This window comes from Artibeus jamaicensis, unplaced genomic scaffold, assembly GCF_021234435.1.
Source record: "Artibeus jamaicensis isolate MK-2021 breed Jamaican fruit bat unplaced genomic scaffold, CSHL_Jam_final contig_484, whole genome shotgun sequence".
Classification (NCBI taxonomy): Eukaryota; Metazoa; Chordata; class Mammalia; order Chiroptera; family Phyllostomidae; genus Artibeus; species Artibeus jamaicensis.
Genome location: NW_026521859.1, coordinates 11,803,336 through 11,830,557, shown reverse-complemented (window position 1 = coordinate 11,830,557; position 27,222 = coordinate 11,803,336). Strand labels below are relative to the sequence as shown.

The 27,222-nt window shown below is 51.7% G+C and overlaps 2 protein-coding genes and 1 non-coding gene across 5 annotated transcripts in view; 2 read left to right on the top strand and 1 right to left on the bottom strand.

Annotated features, from left to right (window-relative positions):
• UBR2 (ubiquitin protein ligase E3 component n-recognin 2) overlaps positions 1–6,143 on the top strand; it is a 102,288-nt gene extending 96,145 nt beyond the window's left edge. For all 3 annotated transcript variants that reach the window (XM_037154721.2, XM_037154708.2, XM_037154717.2), the window contains exons 45-47: positions 1,235–1,405; positions 2,658–2,759; positions 4,080–6,143. In XM_037154721.2, coding sequence (XP_037010616.1) covers positions 1,235–1,405; positions 2,658–2,759; positions 4,080–4,221 — 415 coding nt within the window. In that variant the 3' untranslated portion in view covers positions 4,222–6,143. The remainder of the gene's footprint in view (positions 1–1,234; positions 1,406–2,657; positions 2,760–4,079) is intronic.
• A 4,296-nt stretch (positions 6,144–10,439) lies between these two features.
• Positions 10,440–25,685, bottom strand: PRPH2 (peripherin 2). The gene is made up of 3 exons (XM_037154701.2): positions 24,834–25,685; positions 14,883–15,129; positions 10,440–10,940 (listed from the first exon to the last, which is right to left on the bottom strand). Exons 1-3 carry the CDS (start codon positions 25,412–25,414, stop codon positions 10,728–10,730), a joined length of 1,041 nt encoding a protein of 346 aa, XP_037010596.2. The 5' UTR covers positions 25,415–25,685; the 3' UTR covers positions 10,440–10,727.
• Positions 17,293–17,400, top strand: LOC119056831 (U6 spliceosomal RNA). Its single transcript, XR_005083953.2, has one exon. It is a non-coding gene; the product is annotated as a U6 spliceosomal RNA (small nuclear RNA).
• Positions 25,686–27,222: the final 1,537 nt, after the last annotated feature.

Genomic DNA, 27,222 nt, shown 5'->3' with positions numbered 1-27,222 from the left:
GGGGTGGTGGTGCACTGCCCCTGGGTTTTCCCAGGTGGTGCAGGCCAAGGTCAACCCCTACCTGTATTTTGCCAGGGGCCATCCTCCTGCCTGAGCTATAAAACATCTGAGATGGTTGTTGGCCTTGTGCTGGCCTTGGAGGTTCTGAAGCAAAGCCGAGCTGTGAATCTAGGCTGGCTGCTGCTAGTGAGGGGCTTTGATGCTCAGAGGCCAGTGACACCTGAGCCCAGACCACACATTCATATGGAAAAGCAGTTGGATGGGCCTACAAATTGGGTGGGGCAGAGTCTCTGGGGATCTCCAAGGCTGGCCTAACAGTGTTAGCCAGGTTGATGGAGTCTTGGTTATGACACCAGCTGGCCCGCTCTATTGGAGAGGAGGATTTGAAAAAGGGACATTGGCCTCTGCTCACCTTAGTGCCAGAGACTTCAGTTCCTCCCTCTATACCACTGGTGCCGGTTAAGCTGCTGCCCCAGTGCTGGAGCTCAAAAAGAGTGAGTTTAACTAAGTAAGTCTGTGTGGGGGTTCTTTAAGAGGAACTACTTGGAGCTCCAGAAGTTTCTTCCACGGACTCAATCCCTACAGGTTTTTGCAGCCAGGAATTGTAGGGACTTATCTAATGGGCACTGGAACCCTGGGCTTGGTGTGGGCTGGGACTCCTCACTCCCAAGTCGCCCCTCCCAAGTTTTATCCACCACACATGTGTGAGGGACCAGTCTGTTCCTGTGTCTTTGCCCCTCCTACCAGCCTGGGTGCATGTCGTTTCTTTAATTCCGTAGTTGTCAGACTTCCATTTAATTCAATTTCTGATGGTTCTGAGTAATGATTATTGTGTAGTTTAGTTGTAGTTTTATGTGCTGTGCAAAGAGGTGAGCCGTGTCTACTTATGCCACCATCGTGGTCAGAGGTGGAGCAAAAAGTTTTTCCCGTGGTGTTTTGTTTTGTTTGTTTTTAAGACTTTATTATTTTTCATGTTTATAGAGAGAGGGAAGGGGGAAGAAAGAGAGGGAGAGAAACATCAATGCGCCAGAGAAACATCAGTAGGTTGCCTCTTGAATGCCCCCACTGGGGACCTGGCCTGCAACCCCGGCATCAAGCTGGTGAATTACTGCGCCACAGGCCGGCACTCAGTCCACGGAGCCCCAGCAGCCAGGGCCCCAGTGGCTTTACGTCAGCTCGTCAGCCCGTCTTTTGTACAGCGATGACTTGTGCTTTTTGCTGTTGTTCCATGGAGGTGCCCCAAATCAGGCGGTGATAAGAGCAGAGCCCCAACTCTGTGCCTTGTGTGTGGAACTTTGTTGTGCTCCCAGAGCTACTGCTGTCAGACTGAGCTGGAAGGCGAGGATGTAGGAGCCTGCACGGCGCACACCTACTCCTGCGGCTCTGGAGTGGGCATCTTCCTGAGGTAAGGCCTGGAGGGGGCTTGTTGGCTTCGCATCTGCCACGGTGACACCTGCCGGAGGGTGGCACGGAACACGGCTGTATTGCAAAGCCTCTGAGACCCTGTTCTCGTGTTTTCATTCATCCGAAAAACATGAGGAGCCTTGTCACATGTCCCAGATTTGGCTCGTGCTGACTCTTCGTTGGTTCTTGCCTCCTCATCACTCCTGCCCCCGTGGAGTTCTCTCCTGCTCTCCTCAGGCCTCATTCTAATGTGAAACTTCCAGTTGTCTCACTAGATTTTCTACCCACGTCTAGTCACAATTACTCCTTTTGTTGTGTCTTTATGGTTTGGGATTCGTACATGTCACAGACCGATGTATATGTTTGTACATGTTCAGCAACCCACAGCGAGCCCTTATTGCGGGCAGCTGTGTCCTGGGCACAGAGACAGCAGGCGCAAGGCAGACCGGCGTCTCTGCCTTCCTGGCGCTCACTTTCTAGTGAGCGAGATGGAAAGTCAGCAAGACCGATGAGAATTTAGAAAGTGCGTGTGCAGAGGAGGGGAGTAGGGAATGGCACGTGAGGGATTGAATTTCAGATAGGAGACCAGGAAGGGTTCCCTGGAAAAGTGAGTTTTGAAGAAAGGCCTAAACAAGTGGGGAGAGCATTCTTGAAAGGGGGCCGCAAGTACAAAATCGCTAGGGCATGTGCCTGCCCTGTTTAAGAAACAGCAAGGAGGCTGGGTTGCTGGAGAGGAGTCGTGAGGGTGCCCAGCACGCCCCGGTGCCGTCTCCAAGGGAGACGGGAACCACGCCCTGGCTGGAAGGAAGGAAGTGACGTGAGTCCGAGCTCCTCTGGGACGTCGGGTGTCTGGGGGTCTGACTCATCTCCGTGCCCCGGAGCCTGACGGGCCTCTCGGGGGCCTGGATTCGACTCACCCGCAGGAAAAATGTGAAGGCAGCGTTTCCCCAGACCTGGCGTATTTCAGGTTCTGTTGGTCGTGTCCGGTGTTGATTTGTGTTTCAGGTCAACCTAATTCACAGTGCTTGTGTACCGTTTTATAATAAATGATTTCCTCATAGTAGTGATTAAAATACCAGCAACTGTTTTACGTTTAGAAGTTACCTTTTTCACACGTAACAGTTTTTTAACTGCTACTATTATGTGAGTTGTTGATTCCTAATTCACAGTGTTCTTCTTCCTCCCTGCATCAATTTACTTATTTTTATAAGACTCCAGTCCATTTGAAACTGGCTCTAAACCTCTCTCTACAGAGTACGGGAATGTCAGGTGCTATTTTTAGCCGGCAAAACCAAAGGATGTTTTTATTCTCCTCCGTACCTCGATGACTATGGGGAGACTGACCAGGGACTCAGGTAAGGGCCCGCATCCCGAGGGGCTGGGCTGGCTCGCTGGGCCTCCGCAGCCCTCAGCACGTGGTGAACGTGGGCAGCCTGCTCACAGCCCAGCAGCCCAGGGCTCCAGTTCTGGCAGAGGTGGCTGGTATGTGTGGATTCTTCCAAGGAGGGCACACCAGCTGCCTGGTTTGGCATTCCCTTCCCCAGCTCCAGGACATCATGAGGGCCACTGGCCAGATAAGGGGAGAGAACAGGACACGGTGCACCTTTTCTCCATTTCTCACTCCAAAGAACCAGAACCGTTTGAACTGCCACGTGGCACGCACAGCATTGGCGCATTGCAGGGCGGGCCCACTGGAACTGTGTGGCCTTGTGGGGAGAGACCCCGTGTTCCGCAGGTGGTCTAAGAGGGCGAATCTCTATTGATAAGAAATGAGCTTATCACATTAGAATCTGTGGGACAAGATTTAGGACATAGAGAGCAGTATACCAGTATTTGAGGCTCGGTCACTTCTGTGATAACTTCTGTCATTGTATAAAGCAAATGCCAATTGCGGTTCTCTCAAGTACTATTATAGAACTTGTTTGACCACCTCTTTCTGCCCAAAGGAGATAAAAGTCTTAACTTAGCTAATAACCGTCCAGCCTTGAGGAGCAGAAGTTCAAGGCCTGGAAGCTGAGGCAGAATAAGTAAATGGGATGCCCCACACGCTTGGCTGCAAGGTCATGGAGGCACACCCTGCCTGGTGGTGGTTCTTCCTATTCTCTAAGGTGTGTGGGCTCCTAGGAGGAGCTTTGGTTAGAGAGTGAGAGGATCGCGGGCTGTGAATTGGAAGAAAAGGCCCCAGGTACGAACTCACCAAAACCTGTGCTCTGGTTAAATGCTACCCAGATGTTAATTTGCATTTGGCTACTTTGCTTAGCCTTTGTGGCTGAAAGACAGCACTCTGAGGAACATGCATACCCCCGTGATTTTCCTTCCATCCTCTCCCCTGCCCCCTCCCTTCTTGTTTTACATTTAATCAACAATATAGACAATGAATCGGTAGTTTTAGCCTCCTGACTCAGAGCCCCCTGCTCAATGGCTCCCCTTATCCCCTCACCCCAGTCTGAGGAAGTACAGCTCGTGTACATTTCCCCCCTCTCTTCAGGGTGTAACTCCCCTTCAGCTCCCCTAGCAAACCTTCAAAGCTAATGTCTTAATAAACACAGTCACCTGCCAAACAAATTTTGCAGCTCTAAGACCAATAACGTGGAACTTTTCCTAAACCAGGAAAGGTGGAATGTAATAGATGAGTAAACGGAATGCATCCAGAGTGACATCTGTCTTCTTTCTAGACGGGGAAATCCTTTACATTTGTGCAAAGAGCGGTTTAAGAAGATTCAGAAGCTCTGGCACCAGCACAGTATCACGGAGGAGATTGGACATGCACAGGAGGCAAATCAGACGTTGGTTGGTGTTGACTGGCAGCATCTGTAATCACTGCACAGCCAAAAACATAAACTTGGATTTTTGTAACTTAGCAGCTTTTCAAGAAGGAGAATAGGAAACAAGTTCTACTGGATTTGGAAATAAACTCTTTAGTTAAGCTTTTCTTCCCAGTTTTATTTTTATAGTCTCTGGCTCCATGGGCTGATGAAAATCATCTCCTGTCAGTGTATTTTTTTCTTGCACCGTTTGCTGTATCCCTCAAACGTAACTTCTCTCGAGGAGCTTCTCTTCCTAAGCTGGACACAGCCCCACCGTGAGCATCTGACCGCGTCAGACCATCCGGGCATCTGAGCCACGTCACATGGCTGATTATGGGGCACTCGGGCCTGAAGCTGACTCACCAGCAGGAGGAAACGGTCTCTGTAATGCACGGGGTCACATTTCCTAGTCCCCTCAGTGATTCTGGGCCAGCGCCCCCAGTGCTGACAGGACCCTACCTCTGAGAGCAGAGCAGTGGGTTTGGAAAGCAGCGCTCCCTCGTCTGCAGCCACCGAAGGGGCTGGGGGCGCTCGTGCCCGAGGAACAGCTGGGCAGAAGGGAAGAAGGCTGTTTCTCCGAGTGCCGGGTAGTTTTCAGAGCTGTGGAAAGTTGGATTTGTTTTTCTTTTTTCTTTTGGCAAGACTTCCGACTTTGAGAGAAAAAACTCATTTTAAAGGGCTTTTTGAAAACTTACAGAGTATCCTAATTTTTCAGATGATATATTCTCTTATTTCTAAGACTAAATGGAAAAGATTATGCATCTAGAATCAAACTCTAGCAAAAAAAAATACAAAGAAACAACACTGTGTGTTGAGGCTCCCATGACCCCATCCCTGTTCGCATTTCTTGGAATAGATAGATTGCTGTTTACCTGCTGGCTCACTTAGTGCATTCCTGGGACAGCCTGCATGTCCCGGGCTTTTTATTCTTTTTAATCATTGTTTTTACTAAGATTACAACTATTAGAGTATAGCTCCTAGATTATTACTGTCACACACCACACGGCCGCCGGGGCCTGATGCACGCGTGCTAAGAGGTTGAGCACCCAGATTTAGCGGAGGAGTAAATTCAGAGTCTCTAAGAGCTGGGCTGAAGGACAAATGGATAATGAGAGGCTCTTGGATTGTTTTCAGCCAGTACAACTAACCCTTTCACTCCATTTTCTTTGAACTTCACTGAAAAGTTCCACTGCACTTAGCTTTGTTCACTCAGCAGTGTACCCAGAAGGGAGGATTCGAAACCCAGGCTTCACGCTAGAATAAATGAGGCTGCAGACGCTGCATTCACTGTTTGTTCTCCAGCGTAGTTTTCTGGAAGGATGACCTTCGTCCCGCAGGAGGAAAGCCCAAATCAGACACAGTGCTCTCCCCCTTTGTCCGGCCCCTTCTCCCTTGGTGAGATCTGGCGGTTCGGGCTGTGGACAGCCTGAGTATTTCAGTGGCATATCCCTGTTCCTTTAGCTTGTAACTCCAGCTTCGGTTGGTTTTTCTCGATAATGTCACCAAGATTGAATTTAAAATGATGCAGACCACGTCTCTCCCTCATAAAGGGACCGTGACCATTCTCATCAGGTCCCCCGTTTTCCAGCCGGGCTGACGTCACGGAGGCCGTCAGCAGAGGGTGTCCCCGGCTTTCATTCTCTGACAGTGTCAGAGCCTGAGAGAAGATGAATTTAGAAGATGAAATAATGTTTGCACCATTAAGCTCATCGTCTTCCCTCCCCAAGGAATCATCTTACCTTTATGATTGTTCTGCATGTATTATGTTTATTGTGGAAATGTTTATGTTACGTGCTTTCCATATCAGGGAAAATCATACCTGTTTGATAAATTGGCTATAAGTACTATCTGTGGAAAACTTGTAAAATTTGGGATGTATCATATGTAAAGAGTTTAAAGATATCCAAATAAATGCTTTAGGTGTTGACATTACTTTGGGCCTGTCTGCATTTTCTTTCTGTTTTGTTTCACGCACTTAAATACCAGGAAGTGTTCCCCGTGTCACCTTGCTACAAAAAAGTGGGACATCTGTATTAGCTTTAAATATAAGATGCTTATATTATTAGTGTCAGGTATGGCCATTAGCCAAACGATCTTGACCTTCCCATAGAAAGCTTGATCATCATTTCAGCTGATTAAGTGTGATCTTCATTGGCCGTGACAGCTCGTGACCTTTCTGAACCATTATGGACCTCAGGCCACCGGAAAAACAGGCACTTGGACTTCCTCCCAGCTCCGAGGCCTGTCTCCGGGTTTCAGCTCTTGCTCATTTTTGCCTGACCCCAGTCCTTGTTCTTACACACTCCCCAGACATTGGCTGCTAATGAGAGAAACATGGAGGAGGGGAGCTGCATCCTGTATTTGCAAGGGAGGCATTGCCTGTGAGAGCTCTGCTGTACTTTCCAAAATTCTCTGGAAAAGAAAGTGTCCCACTGAAATGGGCAGGTTTCCACTGTGCTGCCCCTGGTCGTAGGTGCTGCTCTCGGCTCCCTACCCCCCCCCCTCCTGGTGTCGTTGGGTCAGGGTTCGCTGTGCCTCTACTGTTGTTCTTTTTTTATTGTTGACATCACTGCAGATACTTCCATCCCCCCGCCCCCCGGTACCGCTCCTCCCAGTCCCCACACCCCCCTTCCCTCTGGCCGTCGCCACACTGTTGTCTGTGTTTATGGGGTACGCATCTGTGTTCTTCCTCTTGTTTTTCAAGTTAGGTTTTTTGAGGTTTGTTTAACCACCTCAACCAAGAAACAGAATAGTCCCAGCATCCCAAGCTCTCTCATGCCCCTTTGTGGTCACCTCCCCATCCTGATTCCTGGAAATCACTAAGTTGTTTTTGTCCCTTAATGTGATGTGTCCTTTTGAGTCCAGTCTCTCACAGGAAGACATGCGTTTGACAGTCATCCCTGTTTCTTTCGGTTGCCAGTCACATTCCACTGTGCATGTGTAGCAGGTGGATTTACATGAAATAGCAACACATGTATCATGTATGTACCTTCGGGTGTCTGCTCACCAGGTAATGCTTATGCAGTTACCAGGGGAAGGACTTTGTGGGGATTTTTGTTGATTATAAGTAAAGCCACTGTAAACTTGCATTTACAGGTAATTGTGTGTGCCCGAGTTTTCATTCCCTTTGGATCAATAGTTGTGAGTTTTCCTTCACAGTTCAGGGGTATCCAACCTTTTGATGTCTCTGGGCCACACATTAAATACACAAACACTGACAAAAACTAAAGAGCAAAAACAGGTTTTAAGTAAATTTACAATATGTGTTGGGCTGCGTTCTTAGCCATCCTGGGCCGCAGGTGGACACGCCTGCATCCTCACCCACTCTATCCCACCTCGTACATCTTCTTTAACTTTACTGTTTATGCTCATCCTTCGTTTGCAGGACAAGATAGGATGCTGTCAGCAGTTAGGACTGATGGATCCTCCTTTCGAGCTGATCTCAAGTTCACTGAGCATTAGGAAGCTACCCCCTCTCCCTGGACTAACGAGTTACTCCCTCGCATTGCTATTCCTGACACACAGTGCTGCAGGCTGGCCACAGTCATCAGAAGCTGTCTGTTTAGAATGAGCCAGCTGCACTCCCTTCAGATGATCCCACTTCTGTTGGCAACAACCAAAGCGTCATAGTCTGGAGCCGGTCAGACACAGGCCTTCTTTCCATTCGGCTTGATCTGGGTATTGACCTTGGCCACGTCAATATCATAGAGCTTCTTCATTGCCTATTTGATCTGGTGCTTCTTGGCCTTGGCCTCCACTATGAACACAAGTGTGTTGTCTCCCATCTGCTTCATGGCTGACTCGGTAGTTCCGGGGGACCTGATGGTGGCACTGGTCAGGCCTGCTGCTCCTGGGGGCGCCCTTCCGAGGACATTTAGGCTGCCTTTGGAGCCACGGTATCTTAGGCCTCCTCCAGAAGGGGGGTAACACGCAGATCTTGTTTTTTGTGGCTGTGGACTGTCTTTGCCTTCAGAGCTTTGGCTTTGGCTTCGGGAGGGGCTTCCTTCTTCATTTTGGGCACCATCTTCATGAAAAGAGAAGCTGTCTTTTTATCTAGTAGCCAGTCAGAGACTCTTAATTGCCTTTGGTCCTCCCCCCCACCCCATCCCACCCTGACCCAGGCTAAGCTGCAGCCCTGGCCTAGCATTACAAGTGCCCAGACCAGGAGGGGCAGGGCAGTGTGCAGAGCAAGCAGCTAATCTTATTAACCCGTATTGAGGTTACTTGGGGTTTATTTGTGGGTGGCTCAGTAAGAGGCTGTGGGTTATTGAGCTAAGTCCACAAATTCTAGGACACTCACCTTCCTAAATACTCAGAATAACTAGTTATTCCCTAGTCTTCACTGTGGAGTAAGTGTTTTGAACATAAAAGTCCTAAGGCACTGTCTTTACCTCTCACACGACCCCAGGGCGAGGCTGGCAGGACTTTGAGAACTGGCTGAGTCTCTTGGGCAAAACAAATTTGTACTGGCCCAAGGAAAGACTGAAGCTAGACACAAGGAAGAACCCGGTACCAGAGTCTAGCCGGACACTGGTAGATGACCAAAAGAGATGGGCCAGCTTTCTCTGGCCAGTGTAGCTCCCTGAGAAGACCTGTTAAAATGCAGCTCACCCTCAGTCTGCTCTGGACCAGCTGGTGGTACTCACTGGAGGGTCAGTTTTCCTTGGTCCTCCCAACAGCCCCCAGATCCTGAGGTCACTGATGTCTGCCCTGTGCCCTGGCCCCACCAAGACTCATATTTTTTGTTTGGCTAAAATATGTTTTGACCAGAGCAGGGGAAAAAATGTCTTGCAGTTTTTACTTATATCACTAAATGAAGATACTACATATTAAAATACTAGATCAGTTCAGCTCTGGCCCAGGCAAAATGTTGAGATGCCTTGGATAACCTGCTGGCCACCGTTTTTGCAGGTGAGAGAGAGCAAGAGGGAGAGTGGTGACTGGTGCCGTTGGAACGCAGCCGCCTGGCCTGCCTGACCGCTGACAGCGCCTCCTTTCAGAGGCAGGTTGGGTTTTGTTAACATCTGGTAGAGTTGGGGGCCCAGGGGCAGGTGCTGTGGGACAGGCCAAGACAGGCATTTTCATACAACACGCAGAAGTGGTTTGCATGCAATATACTTTTTAATGTCTGTTGTACAGCTGCGAACAGTGTGGTTACAGGTCTGCCCTAGAGCAGCGTGTTTGCAGCGGTTCTCAGCGCTCCTGAGTGGGAAGAGGGCCCGGGGCGCCCGTCCAGGTGACTGCCTGGGCACTGAAGTCAGATTAAACCTGGGACCAAAGTCTGCCTGCCACTGTCCAAACATCTCTGATGGGTCTTAACCCTGGGAGAATTAGAGCCCCAGAACAAACCCCCGGCGGCACCAAAAGTCTTATTTTCTCCACACTTCAAACTCAGGATGGTACTGAAATCATTTTCTCCTTCAACTAAAAAAAAAGTTTCCTCTCTCTTTGCCCGAAGGGACTGAAAACTTGCGTCTCGGTTGCTAGCTCCGGAGGATGGGCGGTCCGGGACGGCTGTGTGGGAGGACGGCTCTCCGGGGGCGGGAACAGGAAGACACTCCCGAGGACTCTGCCCTCCGCTGTGGACAGTTGGCTTGGCGTCGTCCACTGCAGCCGACACGGCCACCTGTGCGGGCCCACCAAGAGCTGAGGCCTGGTCTCCGGGAGGTGGACTCCGGTCTGACGGTGGCTCCTCCTCCACGGAAGGGCAGCCATCCCACCCAGGGCCGCCGCAGACAGCGGAGGAAGTGGTCCAGGTCTACGCGGGGGTGTGGCTGGGACCTGCTGGTGGCGCCTGGACTTCCCTAGCCATGACTCGCCCCTGGCTAAGTGAGGGCAAGTGAAGGAGACACAAAAGCAGGCCTTGAACTGCATTTTCTTCGGCAAGAAGTAATCCCCTGTCTTTAAGTTCTCGTACCCCACGATTGGAGAATTCCTCTTCTGCGCTGTCGCTGCTTCGGAGAGTCCATTACTCAGAATGAGTGTCACCGTTTCCCACCTTCCACCACCAAACAAACAAAATGGCTGACCTGACAAGGTTAAAATGCTGACCTTGGCATTTTTTTGAAATGACAGTATGGCCAGTACATTTTTTCAGACTCCTGTGCTTTTGTACCTAGCGATGCTTTGGATATAGGATGAAGCAGCGTGGAATTCATAATGGCAGACCCATCAAAGGGACACGGACCTCAGATGTGGCCGGTAGCCTCGGGTGGAAATGAACTCAGGTGCCGGGAGAGAGACAGGCTGGGGCATAGGCGTCCGCCGAGAGGCCACTGTGAGGGCCTGGCCACAGCAGTGGGCCTGGGGGGCTCAGTCACTCACATTTTGAGTCAGTCCTTCAACAAGCGTTTGCCAAATGCTTTTAGGGAGTCTAAATTTTCAGTCCCACCATCAAGGAGAGTCTCTCTAAGATGGCCACTCTCCTTGGGAGATTCAGACTGGACGACAGGGAGTGTCCGCGGTTTTTGGAGTCCACTGCTTCCCAGTGTTCCGGAGGGCAGGGGCCTGGGGCCGTCAGCCAGCCTCTGGGGCCTGGCCTGCGTCTGCGCCCTCGGCTTCCACCTGGTTGCTCTTGCCCAGCCTCTTCAGGCTCTCCAGAAAGGCCTTCCAGGTCTCCGGCACGCTCTTCTCCAGCAGCCAGCCCTCGCTCTCACACTCGGGATCCTCGGGGTTGGACAGGCTTTCCAGTGCTGTGTGCAGGTAGCGCAGCCCCACTGTGACGGCCACCTGGCGGGGGAAGAGGAGACTTAGAGGAGGTCTGGCAGGAGTCGCCGGGGGCTGCAGCTCTCTGGAAACCATGGGAACCACTGCACTGTTCGTAGCTGGGGCCTTTCAAATAACACGGGCTCTGGCCAGCCAGGTTCGGGGGTCCCGCCCACCTCGGCCTGGCCTGGGCGGTCGAGACGCCTGCCCCCATCCAGCCTCATCGGCCCTTCTCCCTTTCTGGCCGCTGCTTCTCGGGGATCCCGCCACACCCCAGCCTTTCTGTTCCCCAGCCTGTGCCACGTGCTGTTTTCTATGCCCAGAACATCGTTCCTCCCTACACTCGGCTGGTAATTCAGCCTCAGCCCTCGGTGCGTGTCCCTGCTCCTCATTCTCCTTCCCTTCCCCTCAGGGCTCTTCTGTCCTGCGGGCGTTGGGCCTGGGCTCCTCCTCCCCACGCCCGCGCCCATTCCAAACACGTTTGGCACACACTGGGTATTCACTGCTGGAGGGAATTCACGAGTGACCGCCTTTTCTGCAAACAGCCTGCTCTGTGGCTTCCTGCACTTCTGTTATCTTCAGTGGTGTGTGTGGGGTGAGTGGGTGATTGGTTTGGATTTGCTCACTAGCAGTCACTGGGACACACCCTGTGCCAAATGCCCGGGTTCAGACCCCAGCTCTGGCACTTAGCCAGACACGTGACCAGGAAACCTCCGTTCACTCATCTGGTTTGCGAATGTTCAGATGAAGTGTCGCCTGTGTACCGTGACGCTTCAGACCGCGTAGGACGCGGCACCTGGTGCAGTGAGGATGAATAGAGGTGTCAGCCGTGACCAGTTATTAGTCAGCGTGGTGAGTATTGTTTTCAGTTGTCTAATAAAATACTGTGTTAGCCACTTATTTCTGCACAAATTCCTGGTTCGCTGTCATACCCTTCTCCTTTCAGGGTGCAGCAGGCTGCGGAACAACCAGGCCCGTCACCGAGGGTGCCCCCCGGGGGGCAGGGCCGGCCCTGACCCATCTCGTCCGCGCAGCGTCCCTACAACGGCAGCGGCTGGTGGCAGGGCCTCAGCAAACATCTGCTGAGCAAATGCTTCAGGGGCATTTTACCAAGTGTGGCAGTAGATGGTAACAGCAACTAATAGGGTTTTAGGATTTTGTTATTGGTATTTTCAATTAAGTTTAAATTTTTGTGTGTTTTTTTAAATCCTCACCCAAGGATGTGTTTTTTGTTTTTTTTTTAATTTTATAGAGAGAAGAAGGAGAAAGAGGAACATTGATATGCGAGAGGAACATCAATCAGTTGCCTCCTGTCCATGCGCCGACTGGGGATCGAACCCCCAGCCTAGGTGTGCGCCCTGGCCAGGCACTGGACCTGCCACCTTTTAGTTCACAGGATGACACTCCAACTGACTGAGCCATTCGGTCAGGGTAAAAGCCTAACACTTTAACACTGGAAAAACTTACTCTTCCTGGAAGCCCTCCAGGTGTGCATGTACCCACTGAGATCCCCTCCCGCTTTCCTGAAGGAGGCCCACCACTGCACTGAGTTTTGCACTTGGTCATCGCTCTCCCTTAGGTTCATGAGTTAGATGTCCTCTCCTTACTGGACCGTGAAGCCTGGAGGGCAAGGCTCAAGGCAGAATTTAATCTTAGCCCAGCCACCTTCGTGCCCATCACAAAGCTCTGTCCACCAGAAGCCTCCAGTTAAAGTCAGGGGTACTCACACTCCCCATTCACAGTGAGCTGGTTCTCACCTTACGCAGCATCTAGGTCCCTGGAAAGGTGGGTGTACTGAGAGGCAGCGAGTGGAACTCCAGCCTTCTAGCAGTAAGTTTCCCTCCTAATTTTACACACTGATTCCCAAGACTTTGCCTCAACAGTAAAGGAAGCCCTCCTGCCCGCCCCGCCCCCAGGGAGTGCAGGCCTGCTAGTGTGATGTGCTGAGTTAGAAATGGGGTTTCTCAGAAGTGGGGCTCAGCCCAGGGCACGAGAATTTCCACAGCACCAAGAGACCTGCTTGGGGAACCTTTCGGTGAATCTTCTCTGATGGAAAGTTTCCCCACCTAGTGATTCGGATTTTGTACATGTGGTATTTGGAGCTTTGATATTCTCTTAGCTCAAAGCAGAAGCCGAGCCACCCTCCCACTACCACTCACTGACCCAGCCTCTTGTTCAGCACCCAGGACAGCGCCCAGAGCAAGCTAAGTTTGGGAAATCCCTTCAATAAGTGAATTCAGCTTTCACTGAGGACTTGCTACATTCTAAGCCCTGAGGCTACAGAGAGGAATTAAACTTAACAGCTGAGATAAGATGAAGCCACAAGTAATTGGAATAACAGGTAAATGTCAACTGACATCTCCAGAGAAGTGTGAGTCCACATGGCTTCCGTTACTGGATGTCCACCCAGACCTGCCATCTCCTGTTGCCCCCCAGTGTCCCAAAGCTAAGTGCTGTCAGCCCCCTGCAACAGACAGGTTCAATAAACTTTCCAAGACTTCAGATCAAAAAGTGGAGGCACAGATGAACCTCCAAAACATGCACAGTGAAAGCAGCCAGACACAAAATGTCGCCTCGTGTATGAGGTCTGTCCAGAAAAATCCCAGCCGTTTGTTACTGTAACGAGAATGGTGTGCACGCGGGGCCAGCCCACAGCCCAGCAGTGCAGCCGAGGAGAGGGGACTGGACCGCGCACGTGGGAGCAATGACCATTTCACTGTCTCGTCAGTGGGGGCGGCAGAGAGCACCGCCCTTACACGAGGGCCCTTGAGTGAGCACGTGTACTGTGTGGCCATCGCATTCACAATGACTGAGTGAGTAGAGTGACACATCTGCCTCAGACACTGCTGTAAGTTTGAACAGTCCTCGTCGAAAACTATTCGGATGACTCAGAACACAGCAGTGAGCAACTGGTGCCTGGCAGCTTCATCATGACAACGCACCCACCCGTGTATCAAGTCTCATGTGGAGTTTATGGCCAAACATGAAATCATGCAGGTGACTCAGCCCCCCGATAGCCCAGATTCAGCACCCCGTGACTTCTGGCTTTTCCCCCTGGCTTTTCCCAAAATTAAAATCACCTTTGAAAGGTAAAAGATTTCACACTGTCAGTGAGATTCAGGAAAGTATGACAGGGCAGCTGATGGCGATTGGGAGAACCGTGTGAGGTCCCAAGGTGCCTACTTGAAGGGTGCTGAGGCACCACTGTCCTATGCACAGTGTTTCTTGTATGTTGTATCCTCTTCAGTGCATGTCTGTTTTTTGTATTACTGGGCTGCATACTTCCTGGACAGGCCTCCTATGATCCTATTTCTATGAAATGCCCAGGTTAGGGAAATGCACGAGGACAGACCCCAGATTGGAGGCTGCGGGGGCTGGGGGAGTGGGAGTGACTGCCCAGTGGGCACGGGGTGTTCTGTGGGGCGACGAGGTGTTTGGGGGCCAGACAGAGGTGGCGGCTGTACGACACTGTGACTGCCACCGAATTGTTCACTTCGAAATGGTTAGTTTTGTGTCCTGTGAATTTCACCTCAATGAATTATTGTTTAAAGATTTTACTTATGTTCAGAGAGAGGGGAAGGGAGAGAACAGCAATGTGTGAGAGAAGCATCAGTTGGCTGCCTCTTGTGCTCCCCTAACCCGGGACCTGGCCTGCAACCCAGGCCTGTGCCCTGGCCAGGAATCAAACCAGTAACCTTTCAGTTCGCACGCTGGCACTCAGTCTGCTGAGCCACACCAGCCAGGGCTCAGTGAATTATTTTTTAAGTGATAGGACAGAAAGGACAGAAATAAAAAGGAAGTGGAGGAGCCAGAGTTCAAGCCTTGGCCTTCATGACCCACTGCAGGGCAAGAGGGCTGGTTGCAGGGAGGCCAGCATGTGCTCCAGGCCCAACTCCACCAGTTTAAATGCAAATGGAGCAAGTGGCTCCTTCTTCCCCTGCCACCCACCCTGGGCCAGGAGCCTACCTCAAAGAGCCAGACGAGGAGCGTGGCGGCGCCCATCCAGTTCATGAGGCTGCTATAGTAGCTCAGCAGGGCGGCCCTGCAGCCTTGCAGCCACAAGTTGAGCTCCTCCGTCTGGTGGTCATAGCTGTAGTGTGCCGAGTTGTTGGTGAGCTGGTACTGGATGCAGGGCCGCGGCGAGTTAGGGTTGCAGCAGCTGAAGGGGACGCCGTCCACCAGGTACCGCCCATCCACGTTGCTCTTGATTCGACTGCAGGAAAAATAGCCAGCTTGAGGGGGGCTTCTCAGACTTTTCACCAGCCACCAGTGCCTCCCATCCCCCACCTACACTGTTCATTCACCCATTTGCTGCGTACCTGCTATGTGCCAGTTCTAGGCACTGAAGATAGAGCAGTGACCCTAGAGAAGCAATGTCCTTGCCTTCCTGGACCTTACGTTCAGAAGGCTGAGACAGATGATAAACCAGGAAGCCAGTAAATAGGGGGTGTGGAGGTCATCCAATCTCCCTGGCATCCAACAATTTCTTAGAGCCATGGCAGGCTGGTCGGAGCAACAGGACAGGCAGTGACCATGGAACAGGACTCTGCCTAGTATTTGTGACCATCAGACTAGCCCCAGCTCTGTCTCCAGCTTCATGTCCCTTTCAAGTCACAGGGCCAAGACACCTTGTGGCCAGATCAGTTCTGCTCAGTGGTGTTTCCAGGGCCTGTGCAGGGGGTGAGCCCGAGACAGGCGCCGTCCTCGCCCTCAGTTTGCTCACCGTCCACGTAAACCCTCTCCGAGTGGGTGGGAGCTCCTTCCTTACCTAAAAGATGCAGCCCACATAACTTTTGCATTTCTGTATTTATGCGTGTATTTGGTTAGAGCACATTATACGTCCATGTGGGTTCAGAATTCAAAAACAGGAGACATCTTTGCAATGAAAGGTCTCCCTCCCCATCCGAAGGGCTGGGTAAGTTCTGCCTGACCCGAGCGAGGTTGTCCAGGGTCTTCATGTGTCAGAATCTATCAAGCTGCTCACTTAAGATTTGCACATCTGATCATGTATATATTGTCTTAAGGAAGAAAAGGTTTTTTCAAGTTGCAAGTGAGCAATGCATTCCATAACAGTGGCAGACTTTTACAACACAAGAATAGAAAGCCTGTACTTGTTTAAAATGGAAATTGTTTTCAACAATGTGCCTTGAAATAATTATACCCTGAAAGAAAAAGATGTTCATGTTTAGCTTCTAAACAAAATCTCTTGATTCTTTTGTTTACCAGTTCTTCTACATTTTAATTTATTAACTTGCTGTGAAAACACTTTAATCTCTAAATGAAACTTCTAAGAGAAAGAACGAATCCGTAAGTCCCAGGACGGAGACACAGCTGCACAACCGTGCCAGAGACCGACCAGGGCAGACTCCTTCCTGCTCGCTCTGGCCCGGTTTGCAGCCGGCCACGTGCTGGAGCCGCTCTGCGTTTCACGTGCGGACGACGTGTTCCGCACCTGCCCTTGAAGGCAGCAGCACTGAACTCCTTCACATTCAGCTACAGCAACGTATCCTAGTCATGTCTGTAGAGCAACAACAAAAAACCAGCAACGGTCACGCAGCCATTTTATTCTCGGTAAGAGAGTGAACCTGACACCCGATGTCCTGTTTCACGGAGTCAGGTCATCTTACTGAGAGGGAATTGAAATGATAGGTTATTTTGCTACCTACCAGAATTTTTGTCCTGAATTTGTTTCTTGAGAAATTTCTACCAAAAAATCATTTAATGATTTAATGTATTAAACATTTGCTTTATAAAGTAATAAATAAGATTTGCTTAATACAACAAAGTCTCCCCTCATTCTTACCCCTGGGCCTCCAGCCCCCACTGTGGCCAGTGCGTCCGTCCTTCCAAGAGAGTCCTCGTGCAGGGACAGGCAGACACGGGTCCTGCAGACGCTCTCGTCCGTACTGTTGGTCGGTTTGTCTTTACCCAAGTGGCAGCGATATATACAAGCTATTTGGAATGTGCTTTTTCCCCTGAACAGTAGCTTAGAGATGTTGTGTATGTCAGTGGGGGCGTTTGCAGGTTTTTGATGTGCTGCACGGTGTCTCCACTGTGCGGACAGTCAGCAGGGCGCTGGGCAGTGCCCCATGATGGAGGTTTGGGGTTTCCCAGCCTCCCGGTAATACAGACACGGACGTGGGTCCTCTGCATATTGTGACTGTCTAGAGGGTGAATTCCTAGAACAAGCACTCCCACATCAGAGGGCGGGTCCGTCTGGTGACCCCTGCCCCAGCCACGCACGAGAGAGCCCGCCAAACCCACACCGGTTGGACGACAGAAATGAAAGCTGATCCACGAACAGCAGTATCTCAGGGGTGTTCTAACTCCCATTTTTGTCTTTATGAGTGAATTTGAGTATCTCTCAGCATGTGTAAGAGCCTTCCATGGTGCTCGCTGCGCTAAAATGGGAACCACACAGAGAAGGTTAGCGTGGCCCCTGTGCAAGGCTGACACGTGAACTCGTGAAGCGTTTTGTATTTTTACTCAATAAAACTTGAGACAATTTTAAAAATCCAATTATGATTCCTTTCCAGTGAACTGCCCTTTGCTGCCCGGTATGATTGGGACTTTACGGAAGCTCCATCCAATGTGGCCTCCTTGGTTCCAGAACGGTCCTTGCTTGGGTTGTGATGACCATATCTCTGCACTGAGTTCCACTCCCTGGACAGGACCCACCGCCTGTGGAACCGGCGGCCCATGTGATGAGAGCAGGCTGCCTGGCTTATTTCCGGTTTGTCTCTTTGGACAGGTTCCTTAACCGCGCCAAACCTGAGGCTCCTCGCCTGTAAACTGGAGTGGACAGAAGGGTCGTAGGAAGGGATACATGTAAAAAGGCTTCACAGAGTGCCCGGTACATGGTCAGTGAACACAGGGTCATGGGCCAGGGGTGGGCGGGGTTCAGAGCCAGAGACTCTGCTTTCTGTGCCCTCGGGGAGCGGCTGTGACAATGTGGCACATTACGTTGCTGGGCCCAGATGCTTTTGAGTGGGTGGCGAGGGTTCTGCCAACTGTGAAGAAGCTGTGAGCACAGCTCACCGCCAGCCGCCGTGGGGACTGTTGGACCCGCCAGCCCACAGAGGCAGCGGCTGCGGTTTTCACTCCAGCCCTACTGACTGCACGTGAGCAGCGTCTGCCCGGACCTCGGGGGCCAGGAGCCCCGGCGCAGCCGCACAGCCGCGCAGACGCTGGCCTCTCACCCCAAGACCAACCCTGACAGGACCTCCTCAAGGCCAGGGCGTCCAACCTCCAATGCTGTTCACCCCTCTTCCTGACCGGCAGGCTGCCCAGTATAGTGTCCCATCCCTGGCGTCCCCTGGGCACCTCACACTCGTGATCTGCATTTGAGTCGCCTCTGGGAGCTGTGTGAGGTGGGGATAACCGTACCCCCCCTCAGGGGCTGTATAAGAATGCAAGGAATGTACTTTGTCCCAGGCCCCCAAAGAACGTTGGCTCCGCCCCACTTAGGGCCATCTCCCAGGGACCTCGAAAACCGCCAGGTTGTCCCACAGGGCAGCAAGGGGCCCAAGGCAGGGCCGGGCCTCACCGGAGGCCACACAGGAAGTGGAAGGACCATCCCAGACAGTTGGCCTCTCCTCCCTTCAGAGTTTCCTCTGTCTCTCAGATCTTCCCTGCCAGCTGGCTTTTCCAAATTTCCTAAAAAGTGTGCCTTTCCCTCCCGTGACCCTGTCCCAGCAGCTCTTTCCTGTCCACCGTGCCCTACCCTTCAGCATCTCCAGGTGTCCCTGTGCTGGGCTAGAGCCTGCAGACCTGCCTCATGTGTCTGACGTGAAGGCCAGGCCTGCAGTTCTGTGGGCTGAAGCCCGTAGAGTCTGATCTTCAGTCTGCAGGGTGGCCTTCTGGAAGGCCATGTCTCCCCTCGGACTGGGGCTCCCTGAGGGCAGTTCTGTGTCTCCCCTTCTCATGTCCCCCCTTACCACCTCCAGGACTTCATATCTGTGCCTACCCCCCCAAAAAAAGAAACACTAATACTGTGCTGCACTTTAGACACACCAGGTGCTCTGTGTGCGTTAACCCATTTAATCTCCACCACAGCCCTGCCAGGTACTTATCTTGTCATTTCTCAGCTCAGAAAACTGAGGCTCACAGAGGTGGAGTCACCCAGGTTCCACGGGTGCCTGTAGCTAGTGCTCCAGGGATCTAATTCGTCCCTCCTGTCCTCGGCCGTGCTCACTTCCATGGGGCTCTCCTTCCTGATGCACTGATTCACTGACCACACTGCGTTGGCATTTCCAGGCCAACGCCGATGTGATGATTTTCCTGAGTCGAGTGTGGCTTGGCCATGGGAGACTGGGTTAGCTCACAGGCTTTGTCGTAACCGAGACCCTACAAGCCCTGCCGAGCCTGAGCAGAGCAAGATTTGCAGCCTCAGAACTACGCCGCCATAAATAGCCAGCCCTCTCCCCAAGGAGCCATCTTTGCCTGGCTTTGTCTTAAGAGGCCGTGTGGGGCCTTAATCTGTGGTTGGAACCAGGGCAGCACTGAGTAAACAAGATGATGCTTCTGGCAGGAGCAAAGGCTAGTGCCAGGGGTGGGACCCCAAGAAGTCCCAGGCTGGGGACCCAGGGAAGCCCTAGCCTCCAGCCAGGCCTGCCTCCCCCACACTGAGCTGGGCCCCACCCTGAGGGAGACACCGCCCTGCCCTCAGGGAGCTTCCAGAGCTAGAAGACCAACCGACCGACCGTGCAAAGTGCGGGCTCAGTGTGCATCCTGATTCGAACAAACCAACTGGAAAAGACATTTTCGGACAATCAGAATATTGAACAGAGTCTGGGTATTAGATGATATTGATGTTAATTTTGTTGATGTGATTAATATTGTGCATGTGTTAAACAAAAGTAAAAGGGCAAAACAAACAAACCACCCTTATGAATGCCTCCTACGGGCCCTGGCCGGCGTGGCTCAGCTGGTTGGAGTGTCGTCCAGACAAGAGTTGCAGGTTGACCCCTGTTCAGGGTACAGGCCTAGGTGGGGGGTTCAGGGCAACCAGTCAGTGTTTCTCTCTCTCCCTCCCTAACCCTCTCTCTAAAATCCATAAACATATCCTTGGGTGAGGACTGAAAAAATAAATAAGAGACACCTCCTCGAACACTTGCAGGTAAAGGGAAACGATGTACAGGGTGGGTGTTGATGAAACAAGAAAGGCAAAATCTCTGTGTTTGTTGAACCTCGGTGATGGGAATTCCTTATAATCTCTCTGTTCTTGTGAATGCTTGAAATTTTTTGTAATAAAAGTTGAAAATGCAAAAACCAAGAGCACTGGTCGAAAACTACAAATCCAGACCTAGCTCTGAAGGCTCAGCGTTCCCAGACTCACTCCTCCTTCCAAGACAGACACACACACACAGACAGACACACACAGCCCCTCACCCCCAGGCTGGTAAACACAGAAGCGAGAGGTTAGCGCACAGCCACAGGGAGGCTGTGTCTGGTGCTGGTGGGGCTACCCGCCCGCCATTATCTGAGACCCTGGCACAGAAGCACCGGGACCCAGTCAGAGCCGCATCCTTGCTGCCAGCGCCGCCCCCGTCCCTCCGGAGAAGGAAGTGGAGAACCAGGCAGAGAGACAGGGAGAGGGAGGACGAGGAGGCAGTGTCCCCACCCCCACCCCCAGGGTGGTCTGGAGAACTAGAGGTTCCAGGGAGTCAGCAATCAAAGATTCATGTGCCTCGGCATCTGCACGAAGGCGCACCTCAGCAACACCGTCTGGTAGGAAAGGGTGAGGGAGAAGCAGCCCCGAAACCCGGCTCTCCGCCAGCGGGGTGTGTGTTCCTGGACCCAGAGAGGAGTGGAGTTCTGACACCCGCTGCAACTCGGAAGACCTCTGACAGCGTCACACCGAGTGAGAGAAGCCAGCCCCGAAAGGGCAATGTCACGCGATTCTGCTCAAGGGCGGTGCGCCCACCCGGGAGGCTCCGCGGGGCGGGGCCGAAGGCCCTGGGGTTTCTCTTCGAACTGATGACAATGTTCTCAAATTGGCTGTGGTTATTGGTTGCACACCCACTCCGTGAATGTGCCAGAAACCATTCAGCTGCCCACCTTAAATGGGTGAGTTGTATGTTATGTGAATTATATCTCAATACAGCTGCTTTAAAAAAAATTGGCCGTGAGTTCTTCAGCAAGTCCCTTAATCTCTCTGAGGCTTAGATTTCTCATCTACAAAATAAAGATGAAAATTCCTAAAACAACTACACGCCGCTCCCTGCCAAGGAGAGGTTTTGTACAGAACAAACGAGGACATTTTCCCACCCAAACTGCCTGGCAACCTAGTGATGGGCAGGCCAGGGGGGAGGTGCTGCCACCAGACTACTTGCCTGGGACAGGGCCACCGAAAAGCTTGTAAATTCTTGTAAAAATCTCTAAGCATTCCTACTTGATCTCATTGTTTAGATCAGGAGTCTTTAGAAAACAGTCCTTAATCTTAAAGATTCTCCTAAGAATGTCCTGGCTGGTGTGGCTCAGTGGATTGAGTGCACTGACCTGTGAACTGAAAGGTCATGGGTTCGATTCCCATGCAGACAGGTGCCTGGGTTCAGGCCAGGCTCCCAGTACGGGGCAGGCAAGAAGCAATAGATGGATGTTGCTTCTGTGGCACATGATGTTTTTCTCCCTCCCTTCCCCCTTTCTAAAAATAAATAAATAATATATATATTTTAAAAAGATTCGCTTAAGAAATCTCCAAACTCAGCCAGCTCTGCCCCGCATGCTTGCTGAGGCCTCGAGCTCCGTAGCAGGCAGGGGCGAGTCCTGGGAGGCCCTGGGGAAGCGGGCGGGAGCCCAGCTCCTCCTGGAAGCTGGACTGGAAGTGCTGGAGACTGAGCACCTCTGCTCTCTCTGGCCCAGTCCAACGAGGTGTGCATTGCCCTGGGTGGACAGCGGCGCTCCAGGGGCAGAGCCTGCGGAAATGACCGGAGGTCGTGGGCACTGGACACTGCCCACACCCAGTACTGGTGTCGCTAGAGAATCCTGGTGCGTTCTTCCCCCCAGACTTCCATGCTTTGAGCAGCTCACTGCTCCTGGGATCACCTCCCAGAGTCCTCAGGGTCAAGGCTTTTGTTTGCTCCTCCAAATTTGGTAAGAAGAAAAAAAGGACAAAAAAAATTTTTTTAAGAAAATCTTAGTGACAGATAATACTGCCCTCTTGCCCTGCCTGCCTGCCTGTGAGGTCCTAGCCCTGCTTCTGTCCGCCTCCGCTTCCTCGGAATTCTAGCCCAGAGGACGCTGCCCAGAAAGCCAGCAGCAAATAAGGACGACTGAAACGCCTGCCTGTGTCCACTTGTCCAGCGGCATGTTACGCAACCGCTAAGCCTAACCGTTTCAGACAAATGCTGTGGGATGGCACTGGTATATGGAATCCGAAAAGCCCCAATTCTTAGGGCAGAGACTAATGGCGGCTGCCAGGGGCCGGGCGCTCAGAGCACGGACGTCCAGCTGTCAGGCGAACAGGGCTCTCACGTGCAGCACAGGGGCGTGGTTAACGAGACTGTGCTACATTCCTGACGGTCGCTGAGAGAGTAGGTCCTCCGTGTCCACTTCAGAAAGGAAACGGCAATTGCGTGACACAATGAAGGTGCCGGCCTTAAGGTTTTGGGGGTGATCGTTTTGCAATATGTAACTGCATCGAATCAACACGATGTACACCTTCGCCTCACACAGTGCTGTTTGTCAGTTACAGCTCAACGATGCTGGGGAAAGTGACGGTTTGGAAGATTATGTGGACATTATACTGTCAGACTAAAGAGCGGGGCACTCGGTTGTGTTTATGCCGAGGTCGTGCTATGTACATTATCAAGTTGACGTTAACAAGACTCGGAGGACATGTGAAAATCACTCAAGCTAGTGACGTTTAGTTGTGGGTGACAGTGCGACTCGAATTTCTTTTCTTGTTTTTGTTTCTCCTAATGTTGTCGCCAATTTTTGTGTGTGTGGAACAGATGCTTTTTTTCTCAGTCAATGGGGTTAAGATAGTTCCACACCATCCAGTTGGTGTGGAGCACTGAGCTTAATGTTGGCACGAAAATGTAAATGTGCTGACCACTGGGGCTGGGACAGCCTGGGGATCTTCTCTGCTCTGGGGCAAGAGGGGATTTGGGGATTACAGAGAGACTTCAAAGTCTCTCTAAGGACTGACCCTGTGCGGAAGGCAATCAAGGAAAATGGCAGGAAGGGCTCAAAGCCCCTCATCTGCTCACAAAGGCTGGTCTGGAATCAGCATCCCCCCTCCCCTGCCCCCACCCCCAGGAATTCTGCTTGTCCCTCTGGCTTCACATCCTCCTTAGGAATCTAATTCAGATCTTGGCTCCTTGTGCTGCCTCTGCAGGCCTGTCTCCTAGGAAGGGAAGAGCAGTTTACAAGTGTCTCCTTGACTAGGGATTTGTAGCAGTAATACCCACCCTCGGAGAAAAGAAAATGCCACCCTGGCCAGGTACCCAGTGCCAGCACGCCAAGGCTGAAGTCAGGGCACGTGCAAGAATCAACCACTGAGTACATAGATGAGTGGAACAACAAATAGATGTCTCTCTCTCTCATCAATAAACAAAAAAAAAAAGAAAGAAAGAAAAGAAGACCCCAGCAGTGAGCGACCTTCAGTCTGACCTCCTGCCAGCTGAGGTGCAGCCTTCCACGTTCACCAGTGGGCCATCTGGGCTTCAGGCACGCCCTGCTGCCAGGGTGCCCAGCACCCTGTGTGCAAGTCCCCTGGGCTCGCCAGCCTCACTCACGGGAAAACCCACCCCGACGGTCAGCTGAACCTCTCGCTCAGCCAGGGAACAGGTCGGGCTGGACAGAAAGAAGAGGCTCAGGGCAGGCTGCCCTCTCCCTGGAGAGTGACGGGAGACCCGTGGTGACGAGTGTGGGCGCCAGCACAGGAGCCGAGTCTCTAGCTCAAAGGCTAGATCCTCTTTCTCACCGCCTCCCGACATCTCACCTCAGGATTTTATGTTTTCACATGCAAGAATACCTTAGGAACACTTAATTGAGTTGAACCACTATGACTTAAGAAGTAAACGTTTAGGGAGCACCTGCTGTATGCCAGGCTCTAGGCAGAGCTAGGAAGTGACCTCCAAGATTATTCCAGTGCCTTTATTCAAAAGATGAGCAGTCCCGGCTGGTGTAGCTCAGTGGATTGAGTGCCAGCCTGCAAATCAAAGGGTCGCCAGTTTGATTCCCAGTCAGGGCACATGCCTGGGTTGCAGGCCAGGTCCCCTGTGGGGGGCACATGAGAGGCAACCACACATTGGTGTTCATCTCTCTCTCTTTCTCTCTCCCTTCTCCTCTCTCTAAAAATAAATAAAATCTTTTAAAAATATGAGCAAGCGAGGGCCCAGAAGGCAAGTGACTTACCCATGGCCACCAGCTAATTATTAACAACAGAGCCAAACTCAGCCCAGACTTCCTGACCACCCTGCCCCTGCTCTTTCTGCCACGGCCAAGGACAGACACCTCGAGAGCAGATGTTCAGGGTCCAAAGCGCGAGGAAAAGGAACTAACAAGGGAATTTAAGCTTCCGGGACTGAACCCATGTGCATTGAGTGAATGAGTCAAGTACGTTAGCCAAATTAACACCTCGGCATTTGTGCTCCACAAACGCCCAGTGTCTGCTGTGTGAAGCAGACACACGTTCCTGGCTGGGTCTTCCTCCCCGGGAACTCCCATCCGGCAGCTTATGTGACTTGGCACCTTCCTCCCACCAGAGCCAAACATCAGGTTGAACCATATGAAGCTGCCGTCTTTATAGATAAAAAATGTTAGAATATCGCCAACTCCATATGGTCCCACCAAGCACATCCTCACATGCACATTAGTAAGTTGTGCACAGAGACCACCCAAAGGGGAGGAGAAGACACTGGGCTTCCATGTCCCCACAGAGCTCTGATCCCGGGTCGGGAGGCCACTCACTCTTTGACTTCTTTGGAGGAAAAGTCCAGGTAGCGGTTGCTGATCCACTGAATCTCAAACCAGTCCCGAAAGCCATTGTTGCCGCAGCACCTGAACTCGATCTGCAGCAGGTCGATGGTCTTCTTCATGAAGCACCTGCCGGGCGTGTCCGTGTCCCGGTAGTACTTCATCCCGTTCTTGAGCCCGTGGGCCAGGGTGCTCTCCAAGGAGCCTCGCAGGAGGAAGCAGCAGAGGGCCACCAGAAAGAGGACAGTGTTGAAGAGGACGCAGACGGCCAGGTACGGCTTCAGCCAGGGCTTCCACTTGGCGTACTTGGCAGGGTCCAGAGCATCATAGCAGATCTTGCCGGCCAGAGAGTTGAAGACACAGGACAGTAACCCCACCCCTATCAAGGAGTTGGGCACAAAGTGGCTCTCCGAATTATTCATCACATCGCTCCTCTTCCGAAGCTCGATCTTCAGGAACAGCCCTAGGCTGAAGATGACAATGCCGGCCAACACAGAGAGCCAGTTCATGAGCCAGAGCCCTTGGGCCAACTTGACCCGTTTCTTCTGGTCGAACTTGATTTTCAGCAGCGCCATGCTTGCAGGGTGCAGTCGGGGCAGCCTCCCACAGCACAGCTCCCTCTGGTGACCTTAATGAGCTCAGGGCTCAAAGACTCAGGGCCATGGGAAGGGTGCAGACAGGCCAAGCTGCAGGGAGCTGCTCTGGGGTCTGCCCATGCTGACCCCCTCACCTGGGACCCTCGTTAACTCAGGAGTCACAGTTCATGCAGGGGCCAGTCCTCGGTGTCCTTCCTGCAGCTCCCTTCCCTGCCAAGAAGGGACAGCCTGAAGGCAGTGGATTAAAAGCGGGATCCATAAGACGTCTTGCTAATCTCTTCAGCCAGGTTTATCCCGTTAGATAAAGCCTTGCCAGTTTCTAAACATGCTCAGGTGGAGTCTCTGAGAACACACTGGAGCAGACAGCAGGGGTTTGGCTTGGAGAATCAGGAGAGAAAGACTGGCCAGAGCAAGGGGCTTGATCTGAGGTCTGGCTCGGACCACATGTCTCCCCAGAAGCACATTTCCAGGCCAAAATTTAAACTCCTTCAAAATTCGAACTTTCCTGTGGTCAAAAGACATCATTATTCCAGTTGAAAAGTGACAGATTATGAGAAAACATTTGCAATACATAAACAATGACCAAAAAAATGAATAAGCAAGTTTTTTTTTAAGATTCTATTTTTTTTTTCTAGAGACAGGGGAAGGGAGGGAGAAAAAGAGGGAAACATCAGTGTATGGTTGCCTCTTGCACGGCCCCTAGTGGGGACCTGGCCTGCAACCCAGGCACGTGTTCTGACTAGGAATCCAACCAGGGACCCTTTGGTTCACAGGCCAGTGATCAATCCACTGAGCCACACCAGCCAGGGCAGCAAGATTTTTTTTTAACTCTCACAATTTCACAATTAAAAGATTAACAAGCAACTGGAAAAACAGGCCAAAAGACAGGAACAAACCATTTACAATAAAAGAACTAGAAAAGTCCAACAATCTGGAAAAGATGTTTCATCCGAGTAGAAAACAGGGAAATGCAAAACTAGAACAATAATAAACCCCCTCCCTCCCAGGAACACACCCACACCCTCCCTTTCTCCCTCTTTGTCCCCATCACTCGTGCATCTCCTACACTCTAAGTATCCCTGTGGGAATTGCAACCCAGGGAGCAATGGCAATAGAAGCTCCTCCCGAGCTCACCCCCTGGTACTGTCTCCAAGGCCCCCTTTGCTCTGACTTCCCAGGGAGCCGAGGCTGCCCAGCCCAGGCTGTCCTGTTGCTACTTCCGCCCTAAGCCCTTCCTTGTTTCACTGTCCCCACTTTAATAAACATGCTCTCAAAGTCCCCCGGAATCATGCTGTGAAACCTTCCCTGTGTGAAATCAAGAACCCACACACTGACCAGCCAGCCCGACGCAGACCTGCTCCAGGCCGGGCTCCTGTCCAGTCGCGTGTTGACCCGGATGCACAAGAACAATGCACTGGACTTGCCGAAGTCAGAGACACGTCTTCTCTAAAAAGTCACGTTCTTAGGGTGTGACTGCACGCCACGACCGGCCCTGTCAGGAGTTTATGATCAGGTCACCCTGCAAGGTTACTCTCCATCACTGCCCTTGTCAGCTTTACGCAAAAGCCCCTTTCCCATCCACAGCGGAGTCCCCTGGCCATGAGGGGAGATAAGGAGGTGTCTTCCTGCAGCTTTGATTTTTCTCTAATGATTAGTTATGCTGAACATCCTTCCTGTGCATATGGACCATTGCAATGGGTTCTTTGGAGAAATGTCCAGTCAAGTTTTCCGTCCACTTTTTAATTGGGCTGATTTTTTTGTTGTTGAGTTGTAGTAGTTCTTTCTAT